This window comes from Gekko japonicus, unplaced genomic scaffold, assembly GCF_001447785.1.
Source record: "Gekko japonicus isolate JY-2015 unplaced genomic scaffold, Gekko_japonicus_V1.1 scaffold393, whole genome shotgun sequence".
Taxonomy (NCBI): Eukaryota; Metazoa; Chordata; class Lepidosauria; order Squamata; family Gekkonidae; genus Gekko; species Gekko japonicus.
In genome coordinates this window covers 463,320-476,290 of record NW_015177017.1, presented here as the reverse complement: position 1 = coordinate 476,290, position 12,971 = coordinate 463,320, and the positions used below count along the sequence as shown (strand labels likewise).

The following is a 12,971-nucleotide window of genomic DNA, read 5'->3' as shown; positions in this document are numbered from 1 at the left end:
GTGGGGGGCGGGGCCACAATAATCAGAGGGAAAACTCTATGGTTTTCCCTCAGATTTTTGTGGCCCCGCCCCCAACGTTCCCGACGTGCTTACGTCACTTCCGTGTGACGTGCCTGCGGTGCGCGGGCTCCTGGACCGAGCCTGGACTCCCCCGCTCCGGACCAGTTAAGGACTTGGCAACCCTAGTCTAAGGGTCTCTATACATGTGTCTTTCACCTCAGGATAACAGCCTTTTTGTCTCGATTCGTGTAAAAGGTTTTATATGTGGCTTTGTTAAAGAACAGTGACCCGCTGCACTATTGATGGTCCTCCTGCTCCATAAAGCAGCCATTGATTTTTAAAAAACAGGACGTGTCCCCGGAGGCAAAATTAAAGCATTAAGAATGTGGTGTGTGTGTCTTGGATGGCGTGTCACAATGTTTTAAAATCCCTCAAGCTCCTGCAATGGGGTAAAATAAAATAACAAGGCCTGGCGGTACGTTCTGTAGATGCTGGCACTCCAGTACCCTCGTGACTAGTCACATTTGTTCAAGTGGTATTGCTCGAGTGCAGGTGAAGAGGCCTTAAAGGGTCAAGAGGCTATTTTTGTAAGGGAATATCAGGGTTGTACATTTGAGCTGCAACTAGTCTGGTGGTTCTTGTCACGCACGCCGGCCTCAGTGGGCCGGCTTTTAGAGGCTCAGAGAAAATGCACTCCACAGTTGTTGTCGTTAAGAACATAAGAAAATAAGAGAAGCCAATGTTGGATCAGGCCAATGGCTCATCCAGTCCATCATTCTGTGTCACACAGTGGCCAAAAAGACCAGGTGCCATCAGGAGGTCCAGCAATGGGGCCAGGACACTAGAAGCCCTCCCACTGTCCCCCCCCCAGCACCAAGAATACAGAGCATCACTTGCCCCAGCCTGAGAGTTCCACTCTATACCTTGTGGCTAATAGCCACTGATGGACTCCATATGCTTATCTAATTCCCTTTTGAAGCTGTCCATGCTTGTAGCTGCCACCACCTCCTGTGGCAGTGAATTCCATGTGTTAATCACTCTTTGGGTGAAGAAGTACTTCCCTTTATCTGTTCTAACCCAACTGCTCAGCAATTTCATTGAGTGCCCAGGCGAACGCGGCTGCTCAGCAATTTTGTTGCATCTCCTCTCCCTTTTCTTGCTACGTGCTACTGCTCCCCTCGCTCACCTGAGTGCTGTGAGGAAGAATGGAAGCCCCCTTCATTTTATTCAGGTGGGGAGGAGTGAGCAATAGGATGCAGTGAGAAACCGGCCACTGTGGCGGCAGCATTATACGATCGCTCCACCCTTGGACCCTGCCCCCGCTGCTAATCAGCTGGCCAGTGGGGGGACTTACTGGCAGTGGAGGGAGGGCTAGGCCACTATCAGTGGCAATGCAGTGATGTCACTTCCAGTGTGCACCAGAAGTGACATCATCATGATGCTGGCAACAGCTGAACGCTCTGGTATTGGGGCTAAAACTCTGTGGCTTCTGGATAGAGTTTTTGCCCCAATACCTGAGCCTTGGCCTCTCATCCACAGTTGGTAAGCCCCCCCCCCGGTTGCCAGGAGGTACCTGGCAACCCTAGGTAGCCGTGGTTGAGCCTAAAGATTAAAGGACTGATAGGTCCCTAGTTTGGACCACAATCTAGATAATCTGTACCTATACCCAATATTTTCTTCTGTCGTTAGTACCTGCCGGCTTTCCCCTTCCTTGCATTTTTTTCAAAAGGATGAACATACACATGAAGTCGCCTTATATTAAATCAGATCATCGGTCCACCAATGGTCAGGTGTGTCTAAGACTGGCAGCAGCTCTCAGGCAGAGGTCTTTCACATCGTCTCCTGCCGTGTCCTTTGTAACGGGAGATGCCAGGGGTTGAACCCGGGACCTTCTGCATACAAAGCGGAGTCTCTTCCACTGAACCACAGCCCCTCCCCAGGAGATCAGAGTTGGGTTTCCATGGAGGAACCATATATGGCCTGGGACCTGCATAGCTTTAGGAACACGTCTGTACAAAGTGACCCGTCCGTTACAACCATCTTCAGAGGCTCTGCTTTGCCTGCCCCCACCATCTGAGGCTAGATGGGTGACGACGTGAGAAAGGGCCTTCTCAGCGGTGGCACCAAAATTATGCAATTCCCTTCCCAGGAGGATTCATTTATCTCCCCCACCCCGATCACTGTCTTCCACCGGTGGGTGAAGCCTGTTCTGTTTCTCCTGATGTGCTCTTACTGACCCTCGGTTTTGTTAATTGTTGGCTCTGTCTGTCATCCATCCATCCATCCATCATCTATCTATCTCTATATCTATCCATCCATCCAACGCTGGGAGGGCAGGGTATAAATTTAATAAATAAATAAAATTATCTATCTATCTCAGCCAGCCAGCCAGTTTTTGAACGTTGATTTTTAATCTCTTGTAATCGTTAGTCTACTTCAGGGTCTGCATTGAACAGAAAAGCAGCACACAATTATTTTACATAAGTGAAGACACTCTGTGTGTGAGAGAGAGAACAGTGCGTGTTTGCTTCTTTGGACCGCAGCCTCTCTGGTCCTTGATTCTGTTCCTGATAATTGCCAGTTGTAGAGTAGCAGCTTGTACTTTTCTCCTCTGCAAGATAATGTAGTCTCATTTGCCTCTTTTCACTCCCCAGGCAGTTACCTGAAAAAGTCAAAGATGACAACCAGATCAAGAACATGAGCGGGCAATGGTTTTATGAAGCCAAGTCCAAGAGGCACAGAGATAAAATCCACGGCGCGGACATCATTCGTGCATCTATGAGGAGGAAGCCCTTGACAGCAGGTATGTGCGGTGAAACTTTTCTGGTGGTAGGTGCCTCTGTGTGCGTGTTGACTTGAGGAAGGTGGTGTTTTGTTTGACGGAACTCTGCACAATCGAGAAGACACAATAATTAGCTACAAATAAAAATCTATTAAATGTACTTCTTGACCAACTCAACAGGGCACCGAATTCCTGAAGGGGCAGCTTGGTGGACCGATACAACCCTTACAACGAAGCATCTTGGGGAACCTTTTAAAGGCTGTGTATTGTGGCACAAACTTTTATGAGGCACAGCCCGTTGTGTCAAATGCACAACCATCTACTCCTGCCTGGATGTTCCATTTCTCATCCCCAGGAGCTGTTCCAATTTGGCTAGTGTGGGGAAAGGAAATGCTCCTGCCTTCCCCCTGTGCAATTTTCCGAAGCTATTTTGGAGCTGTACCTTGGAGTATTCTGTGCCTGTGCAGCTCCAAAATGGAGCAAATAGCACCTCCCCTGGTGCTAGGGTTGCCAGGTCCCCGCATCGATTTGGGGGGCATTCCGGGGGTGGTCGGGGATGTTGCATGACGTCCCCAGTACAGTAACATCACCCAGAAGTGATGTCATCACATCAGTGATGCTCTGGTTTTGGGGTGAAACTGTATGATAAATTCACCCTCAAACCATAGAGTTTTGCTCAAAAACCAGAGCATCCCAGCGCAATGTCCCCAGTGCAGTGACATCACTTCTGGGTAATGCCACTGTGCAGCTGGTCCACAGTGGGGAGAAGCCCCCGAAACTGGGGGCTCCCCCACTCGGACCTGGGGGCTGTCAACCCTGCCCAGGGCTGTTTCAGATCAGGAAAATAGACGGGGTAGAGAAGGCACGTTCCCCACGTTGCAGTCCTGAGCGGAATCTGGCCTCTGCAGTCTTTTAAAAGTGACATTCTTCGCAGCTGCTGATTCTGGATGACTTTTAATGCAGTCTGATATTCAGGCCGTATGTTTTTAACGACATTATCATGTACAGTATATAATAACTATATTTCTTTTGAAATAAATCTTATCTGCCGTTGCTTGACCTCGGAGGCATTCATAAGAACATAAGAGTTGCCAATGTTGGATCAGGCCAAAGGCCCATCCAGTCCAACACTCTGTGTCTCACAGTGGCCAGAAATACCAGGTGCCATCAGGAGGTCCACCAGTGGGGCCAGGACATTAGAAGCCCTCCCACTGTTGACCCCCCCCCCCAAGCACCAAGAAGACAGAGCATCACTTGCCCCAGAGTCCCTATCTATACCTTGTGGCTAATAGCCACTGATGGACCTCTGCTCCATATGCTTATCTAATTCCCTTTTGAAGCCGTCCATGCTTGTAGCTGCCACCACTTCCTGTGGCAGTGAATTCCAAGTGTTAATCGCTCTTTGGGTGAAGAAATACTTCCTTTTATCCGTTCTCCAAGTCATTCCTTGGAGGTTGAGTTTGTTTCCTCTTTCTCCTTTGCTTTGCTGTGGGGAAAGCCCGTTGTGTCCAAAGAATCCAGACTCAGTTCATTAAAAAAAGAATAATATAGTTTATCAGCAAGCGTCCATGAGGCCAACTTCTCTTGAATTTTCTTGCCTCTTGGCTTCCGTACAGTCTGTTGACTTTTCTCAACAGCATGAAGATTTCTGATTGTAAAGCTCTCTTTCCCCACCTCTTTTGTAGCTGTTTTTGTTTGAAATTTCAGTCTTAAGTTTTCCGCCGTTTATCTCTGTGCCATTAAATGCCTGAACCTGCTTTCCCTCCCACCTCTCAAAGGGAGCTGTTGTCACGATGGGGAAACCCGGGATTATTAAATCCTTACTCAGCTATAGAATGCGCTGACTGACCTTGAGCCAATCATGCGCCCTCAGCCTAACCTTCTTTGCAGGGGCGTAGTGAGAATGACAGATGCCACCTTGGGCTTCCTGGAAGAAGGATAATATAATGATGTCATATACAGGCAGAGGGCTTTCCCATTCTTGCTTCCTGAAGTCCCTTACTTGGCAGGTACCAGGAACTTAGGGCATTCTGTATGCAGCACATTTGATCTACCATCGAATGCATCGGTCTATCAAAGTCAGTATTGTCTGACCGGCAGCAACTCTCCAGGCAGAGGTCTTTCCCATCGCCTACTTTTTTCTTTTGCTGTCAGGTCACAGCTGATTTATGGAGACCCCATAGGGCTCTCGAGGCAAGAGATGTTCAAAGGTGGCGTCTCTTATGTTCTTATGTTCTTATGAGTGTGGGGCTTACGTGCAGAGGAAGTGTGCATACATACAGTCTGTCTCTGGGATCAGGAGCATTCAGCATGAATACAGGGAGGGAAGATACATATGTCTCCACTTTTTTTGTCATCAAGTCACAGCTGACTTATGGCAACCCCTGGTGGGTTTTTCGGCAAGAGACATTCAGAGGTAGTTTGCCATTACCTGCTCCCGCGTCATGATCCTGCCATTCCTTGGTGGTCTCCCATCCAAGTACTAACCAGGGCTGACCCTGCTTAGCTTCTGAGATCTGATGAGACTGGGCTAGCCTGTGCCATGCAGGTCAGGGCACAGGTACTGGCAACCATGTGGAGGCAGGGGGTGGGCTCAGCACACTCCTGTCTGCTTTTTCTCCATTCAGGGCAAACAGATCATATGTTGAGGGCTAGTATGACCGATTTATTCATTTTGTTCATTTTAACCCCCCTCTTTCCCCAAGGAACTCATTGTGGCAGACCCTGTTCTATTTTATCCCTTACCTGTGAGGTAGATTAGGCTGAGAAAGAATGACTGGTTCAAGCTCACCCAGAAAGTTCAATGGCAAGCAGGAATCTGAACCTGGGACTCCCAGAACTAGTGCAACTCTCTAACCATACTCCCACACTCCCTGTAGAACACAATTAAATGATGAGGGGAAGTGAAAGGAGATTGTAAACTGCTCTGAGACTCCTTTGGGTAGTGAAGGGTGGGGTATAAATCCAATCTCTCTTTTCTCTCTCTTCTGTTAAGCATTAAACATGTTTAAAAGCAGTGCAGTTGTTTAAAAATACATATAGTAATGGATTGACAGAACTGCCCTTCAGCATTTAGAATCTTTAGTCTGTAGAGGGTAGTACCGGAAAGTTGTAATTTAACTGTGTACTCCTTTATGGCAATTTCCTGACCTTTAGACTGCACGTCTTCAAATTGAAGTTTTTGGTTGCTTTCATTGTTGGTGTCTTGCCTGATGTATAGTTTTAAGCATGCACGGATAAAATACAAGATAAGCATCTTTTTTGTTTTGTTTTGTTTTCTATTTCCTGTCTTGATATTTTAGCGGAGCGGAGTCAGAATAAGTCTGGCAGAAAAAAGAACAGTTGGGTGAACAATGTCAATAAAGAAGTCCTCGTGACCCCGGAGCCATTTGGTGCTTTAGAGGAGACAGAAGGGGAATCGAAATCTAGTCCGAGGTTAGACACTCAAACTTGCTCTGGATTATTTGTGTATAAACCTGTCCAAAATATGAACCAGTTCAGCAACTAGTTCAGTCCGCCATAACTTTCAGCATTGTGACGATTACATTTTTACCTGCAGTAGAAAAGAACAAGAGTCCAGTAGCACCTTAAAGACAAACAAAATTCATGGCAGGATATGAGCTATTGTGAGTCACTGCTCACTTCTTTAGATACGCCTAGAATGTGAGTCCATCTGTCCTAAATATTGGAAAGTGGAGTGATTTCAGACGCCGAATGAGACTAGCAGGCAAATGACAATAGCAGGCATGATTGGGTTAGGTGTGATATGCAGAGGGGTCGCAGGCATGGAGAAATCAGCATTGCTAATGAATCAGGAACCCTAGGTCTCGATTCAGTCCGGGAGAATGCATTATCTTGAGCTTCATTATCAGTTGCAGTTCAGCATTTTTACCTGGCTTATTAAAAATTATTCTCTGTCTCTAGCTAGACTAGCCCCCAAGGGTCAAACGCAAGCTTTTTGAACAAGTATGTTGCCATTTCCAAGAGAGACTGAGACTGGAAGTAGATGTACGGTGTTAAGATTTGTGGAGCTGATTCTGCTGGAACCATTGCCGCTCACAGGACAAGCGTCCCTTTTTTTTTTGTTCTGCTGTGGGCTAAAATCAGCCGGGAGTGTACTGAAAACTCATTTATCCTGAGGAAAATCTGATTCCTGTTCACAAGAAGGAAAAATAAAGCCTGTATGCAGGTGTCTATTGGCTAGCTTCCCAAACACCACTGAAGATCTTTGGCTGAATTAGTATTAATATCCTTAATGGGTTGAAAAAGTGTTGTATTGAAGCCGCGTTTTACCTCATGGTCATCATCATGTTGTAACAGAAGGAGCATACATATAAAAATTTCTCCCTTACATGTGGATTTTTAAACTCTTATCTCTTAAGATGTTTCCGGCACTTATCAGTGTCATAGCAATGGTCTTGTACAGTATCTGGCTTAGAGTTCTCACATCACATGTGAACAAGTTTTTTCTTAATGAGTGGATGCCAGGTATAGGAGGTTCTCCTCCATCCACACCGAGTACTATTACCATCTGGAAATGAATGTACCTCATTATTGTCACGGGCTGGGGTGCCAGTCACAGGGAGTCCAGAACAAGCCAAGGTCAGGAGGCAAGAAGACAGTGCAGAGTTCAAAGCCAAGCCGGGGTCAGGAGCCAGAAACACAGAGCCAAGTTCAAAATCACCAACCAGAAGCATAGTCCAAAGCCAAGCCAGGGTCAGGAGCCAGGAAGACAAAGTCAAATCCAAAGCTAGGAGGTCCGAAGGTCTAGGTGTAAGAGCCGAGTCGAAGTGGATGCAAGCAGCATGAAGCTGACTTGTTGTTTCCATGAAGAGTACTATCCAGAGTGTGGAGTTAAATGCTGCTACCAGTTAGCCACCTTGTGAGACAGGATGCTGGTTCCAGCTCCTGCCAACCTAGCAGTTCAAAAGCAAGAAATTGCAAGTAGATAAATAGGTAACAGCGTTCCATGGACCTTGGTGTTTAGTCATGCCGGCCATATGACCATGGAAATGTCTTCGGACAGCGCTGGCTCTTCGGCTTTGAAACGGAGATGCACTGCAACCCTAGAGTCGGATTCAACTGGCTTTCGAGCAAGGGAACCTTTACCTTTACCAATTAGCCAGCTGCTGTTACCAATTAGCCAGCTGCACGATCGCCCAGGCTCCTGTTAAAACTCTGGGCTAGCTGAGCGCCTCCCTTGTAGCCTGGTCTCTCTTTGCTTAGCTGCTAAGTTTTGCCGCAGTCACTCCCTTAAACGAGTCACACGTGGGGGTGAGTCAGGAGGACTTTCAGCTTGCAGTTCTTCCTTCTTATCTGAGACAGGTGTGAAGACTGCTGTTACAGGCGCTTGCCAGCTACCCTCCTCTGCTGCTTCAGAGGGGCCAGCTGTGGTTTCTGCAGGCTCTGTCAGCTCATCTTTATCCATGCCCATGACAATTATCTTCACTGTAATCCAGTGTGCATAAGTGAGAATCACCCTTGTTTGATGTCGGGGAAGGGTTGCCCTTCTCAGGAACTGTTTTCTTTTAAAGGAGTATTTATCTTGCTGTGTGGGTGGAGACAAAGCATATTAAAGCAGAGAACTGCTTAGGTGGACCAAGCAAACAAGTTGAATGTAAGAAGACACATTTTTTTAAAAAAAGAAAAGATTTCTGTGGGGTTCATTGTCAATATTGTTGATAGCCGCCCTGAGCTTGCTTCGATGGGGAGGGCGGGGTATAAATCTAATAAATAAATAAATCTACTTCGGCAGGGTGGTTGTTGAAAATGGCTGAGAACAGGGGAAGTATCATGTTACATGCCTGGAGCTCCTTGAAACAAAGGTGTAATGTTAACCCCCAATTGTAAGAAAATGAAAGATTAATGTATGTAAACTTTGGAAAATTGAAAATAAAACAATTAAAAAAAAAGAAACAAAGGTGGGATAATAAAGTAATAGTCACTTTTCTTAAGGTAAGAGGGACGCATGTCACAAAAATGCAGGCATCTGGAGTCCCTTGCAGAGAAGTTAAGCACATAAGAACATAAGAAGAGCCCTGCTGGATCAGACCAGAGGTCCATCCAGTCCAGCATCCTGTCTCACACAGTGGCCAACCAGTTCCTCTGGAGAGCCAACAACAGGGCATGGAGGCCGAGGCCTTCCCCTAATAACAACATACGAAGAGACCCGCTGGATTAGACCAGTGGTCCATCTAGCCCAGCATCCTGTCTCACACAGTGGCCAACCAGTCCTTCTGGAGGGCCAACAAAAGGGCATAGAGGCCAAGACCTTCATTAAGAAAATAAGAAGATCCCTGCCGGATCAGACCAGTGGTCCATCTAGTCCAGCATCCTGTCTCACACAGTGGCCAGCCAGTTCCTCTGGAGGGCCAACAGCAGGGCATAGAGACTGAGGCCTTCCCCTGAGGTTGCCTCCTGGATCTGGGATTCAGAGATGTAGTGTTGTCATTGTGAAACTAATTTAATGGTTTAAAATGCCTGAAGTAACTTGCTGGGGGATTTTTGTTGTGTTTTTGTACAGTCCTACAGTGTTTGGCAGAGAGGCTAGTGTGTTAGCCGCACCCCAGGAAGACACAAAGAAGTCAGCTGTATCACCATCAAAGGTGGGTCTGTTGTCCTAGGGAAATCTATGGCTTATTTTAACACTGAATGGAAGAAAAGAGTTTATTTTTATCAGCATGGCCATGTTTAGCCAGTATCAATGGGTTCATCAAAGGGTATGTTGTAAGGAAAACAAGGAGTTGATAACCCTGTGTGTTTTCTCACAAGGCTAATCAAATGAAATACGAGGCTGAAAACAAGCCTGGCTAAAGGAGGGGGGAGAGAAGGCCTTGATATGCATTTTCAGAGAGGAATTATTATGAGCAGGATGCGTACAACGTCTCTCTCTGGCTGATCCTGGCAACTGGCAGGAGGGGTGAGGACTTGGGCTGTGTGTGTGGGAGGGATTGCCGACATTGCCACTTCACTTCCAGGTGAAAATCGGAAGTGACAAAGGGTAGCTCTAGGAATCACCAGAAACTGTGTGGTAAAACCATAGAGTTTCTGGTGATTCCTAGAGCTACCATATGTCACTTCTAGGTATTAACTGGAAATTACATGGCGACACTGTTTTTTTTTTCATTTGATTTTCCTCCTCAGAGGTACTGAGCCTCTGAATCCCAGAGCTAGGAGGCAACATCAGAAGACCTCAGCCTCTATGCCCTGTTGTTGGCCATCCAGAGGAACTGGTTGGCCCCTGTGTGAGACAGGATGCTGGACTAGATGGACCACTGGTCTGACCCAGCAGGGTTCTTCTTACGTTCTTATCAAGGGAAGGCCTTGGCCTCACTGCCCTGTTGCTGGCCCTCCATAGGAACTGGTTGGCCACTGTGTGAGACAGGATGCTGGACTAGGTGGACCACTGGTCTGATCCAGCAAGGCTCTTCTGATGTTCTTATCAGGAGAAGTCTTCAGCCTCTCTGCCCTGTTGTTGGCCCTCCCGAGGAACTGGTTGGCCACTGTGTGAGACAGGATGCTGTACAAGATGGACCACTGGTCTGATCCCGCTGGGCTCTTCTGAAGTTCTTACATTCTGGTTAATACTTATAGTCATTCATGGACTGGGACTCACATAGCCGCAGGACTGCCTCCCCCTTACATGCTCCATTGTAGCAATTTTGCTCATCTGAGGAAGGCCTTTTGAAGGTGCCATCCTGCAAGTGGGTGCGTTCAGCGATTTCCCCTGCCTGAGCATTCTCTGTCATGGTCCTAGGGATGCCAGCCTCCAGGTGGGGCCTGGGGATTCCCCGGAATTACAGGTCATCCCCAGTCTGCAGAGATCAGTTCCCTGGAGAAAATGGATGCTTTGGAGGGTGGACTCTACGGCACTGTACCCCACTGAGGTCTCTGTCCTCCCCAGGCTCCACCCCCAAATCTCCAGGAGTTCTCCAACCTGGATCAGGCAACCGTATCCCCCACACACACACTCCTGGCCAGTGGCTGGGGGACCTGGCAACCTTCCACAGTCTACCAACCTAGTGGAATGGCCTGCCTAACAATGTCAGGAAGGGTTCCATGCTAGTGTCCGTGCACAGAATGTTGAAAACTTTTCTAGGAGCACAGCCAATCAGAAGCTCTCCTGGGCAAAAGCCCCATCTGGCCCCACCCACTTTTTAAAAACACTTTGTGGGTACCAGGAGAGATGTTGGCAGGCACTGTAGCACCCCCTCTGGGGATCCCTGCTACAAATGAACTAACTAAATAAATAAGAATAAAACCTCTCTGCTCGCTATCGGAAGCCATTGCAAGTAGGGAGAAAAGGCCGCTTAAAATCCTAAATATGCCCTCCATTTGCCATTTCCTACTTTTGTTTGTTTTTAGACGGGTCCGCGGTGGCTTAGAGGTTAAGATGCTGAGCTGCAGACCGGAAGATCTGTAGCTCGGCAGTTCGAGACCCGAGTGCCGCATGACGGAGTGAGCTCCCGTCTCTGGCCCCAGCTCCTGCCAGTTCGAAAGTAAGAAATTGCAAGGAGATAAATAGGTACCGCTTCGGTGGGAAGGTAACAGCGTTCCGTACGCCTTGGCGTTTAGTCATGCCGGCCACACGATCATGGAGAAGTCTTCAGACAGTGCTGGCTCTTTGGCTTGGAAACAGAGATGAGCACCGCCCCCTTTTGGAGTTCTTGCTTTCGAGCAAGGGAAACTTTTTTTGGGGGGATCCCTGCCTGGTGGAGGGCATATGTTCCTCATTAAGCATCACTAATCTAGGAGAAAAATGAGATTAAAAAATACTGAACTCTGCCGTTAAAACGGAATGCAGGTGCAGAGAGGTAGAAAGGTAAAACGGGTACAAAGTAAAATGCAAAAGGTTTAATGTGACAGGACTGTCTAGTAATGTTCCCTTTTCAGTATTTCCACATTCGTGAGTTATAGCTATGGGGCAAAGCTTTCGTTTGATCAGATAAGGGGTGTTCTCATAAATGCCTGTTTGAAAACTGCCCCAGCAGGAGAGAAGGATGGGACACAAAGAGCTTTGGGCCATGGTCAAACCTGAACAACGGTCATGGCTGGTAGTTCTGGCTAGACCAGAGGGTTGGACCTACGTCCCACACGCATAGCGGTATTTATTAAAAGGAGAAGCCTCACTGGTGTTCCGGCAGTGCAGCGTTATTTTGATGACCAAGTGTATGAGAGCCAGTTTGGTGCAGGTGGTTATGAGCGCGGGCTCTAATTGGGGAGAACCGGGTTTGATTCCCCACTCCTCCACATGCAGCTGTTGGTGTGATCTAGGGTCAGTTACAAGTTCATTCAGAGCTGTTCTCTCAAGGGCAGTTCTCGGGAGAGCGCTCTCAGCCCCACCTACCTCACAGGGTGTCTGTTGTGGGGAGGGGAAGGGAAAGGAGATAATAAGCCACTCTTGAGACCCCTTCAGGTAATGAAGGGTGGGGTATAAATCCAATCTCTTCTTCCTCTATATTTTCTCCAGTATGTTTTTTTTTCAAGCACTAATATTCACTTTTCTTTATTTTTTTAAATTTTCTTTATTGAAATTTCTTAAAATACAAACAAATAACAACAACTGTAAATGTTTATAACATTCAAAGCTACAGTTATATATAATAACAATATAAAAATATAGTAAAAACATTTTTCAATAAGACATTATCTCCTCATATTTGTGAGGAAGTATAAATTGTATATTCTGATTTTTAGTAACATAATCAAAAAATTTGAACAATTTCTCTATAAATTTGTTATTTTTTCTCATTCCCAGTGCCACTTTCAGTTGGATTGATACTTTGTCTGCTATTATGACATCCCATAGTTTAATGTCTGCTAAACTCTTGTGCATACAGTGTTCCCTCTTAAGCTGAGTTAGTGTGAGCTAGCTCAGTTTTTTAGCCTCCGGCTCACTCCAGAGCAAGCTAATTTATGCAGTCGTCAAATTTCTTGTTCACAATTTTAATGCCAGTAGCTCACAAAGTAGAATTTTTGCTCACAAGACTCCCACAGCTTAGAGGGAACATTGGTGCACACCCAGTTGCTTTGGGACCCAGTTGTCTCTCTCGGTGAAGATGCGCGGGGTGAGATCCTTTCGTGTTTTACAAAGCGATGGACGTGTCTTTTTCATACCTTGGAGGAACTCCTTCAGGGCTGGTCCCTTTCACCATTGCAACCCTGCCTTGTTTATAAACAACAAGGGTAT

The 12,971-nt window shown here is 46.8% G+C and overlaps 1 protein-coding gene across 1 annotated transcript in view; it reads left to right on the top strand.

Moving 5' to 3' along the window:
• SYTL2 (synaptotagmin like 2) overlaps positions 1 to 12,971 on the top strand; it is an 84,348-nt gene that overhangs the window by 24,710 nt on the left and 46,667 nt on the right. Inside the window, 3 exon segments of the mRNA XM_015427740.1 lie at positions 2,655 to 2,803; positions 6,085 to 6,217; positions 9,306 to 9,387. Coding sequence (XP_015283226.1) covers positions 2,655 to 2,803; positions 6,085 to 6,217; positions 9,306 to 9,387 — 364 coding nt within the window.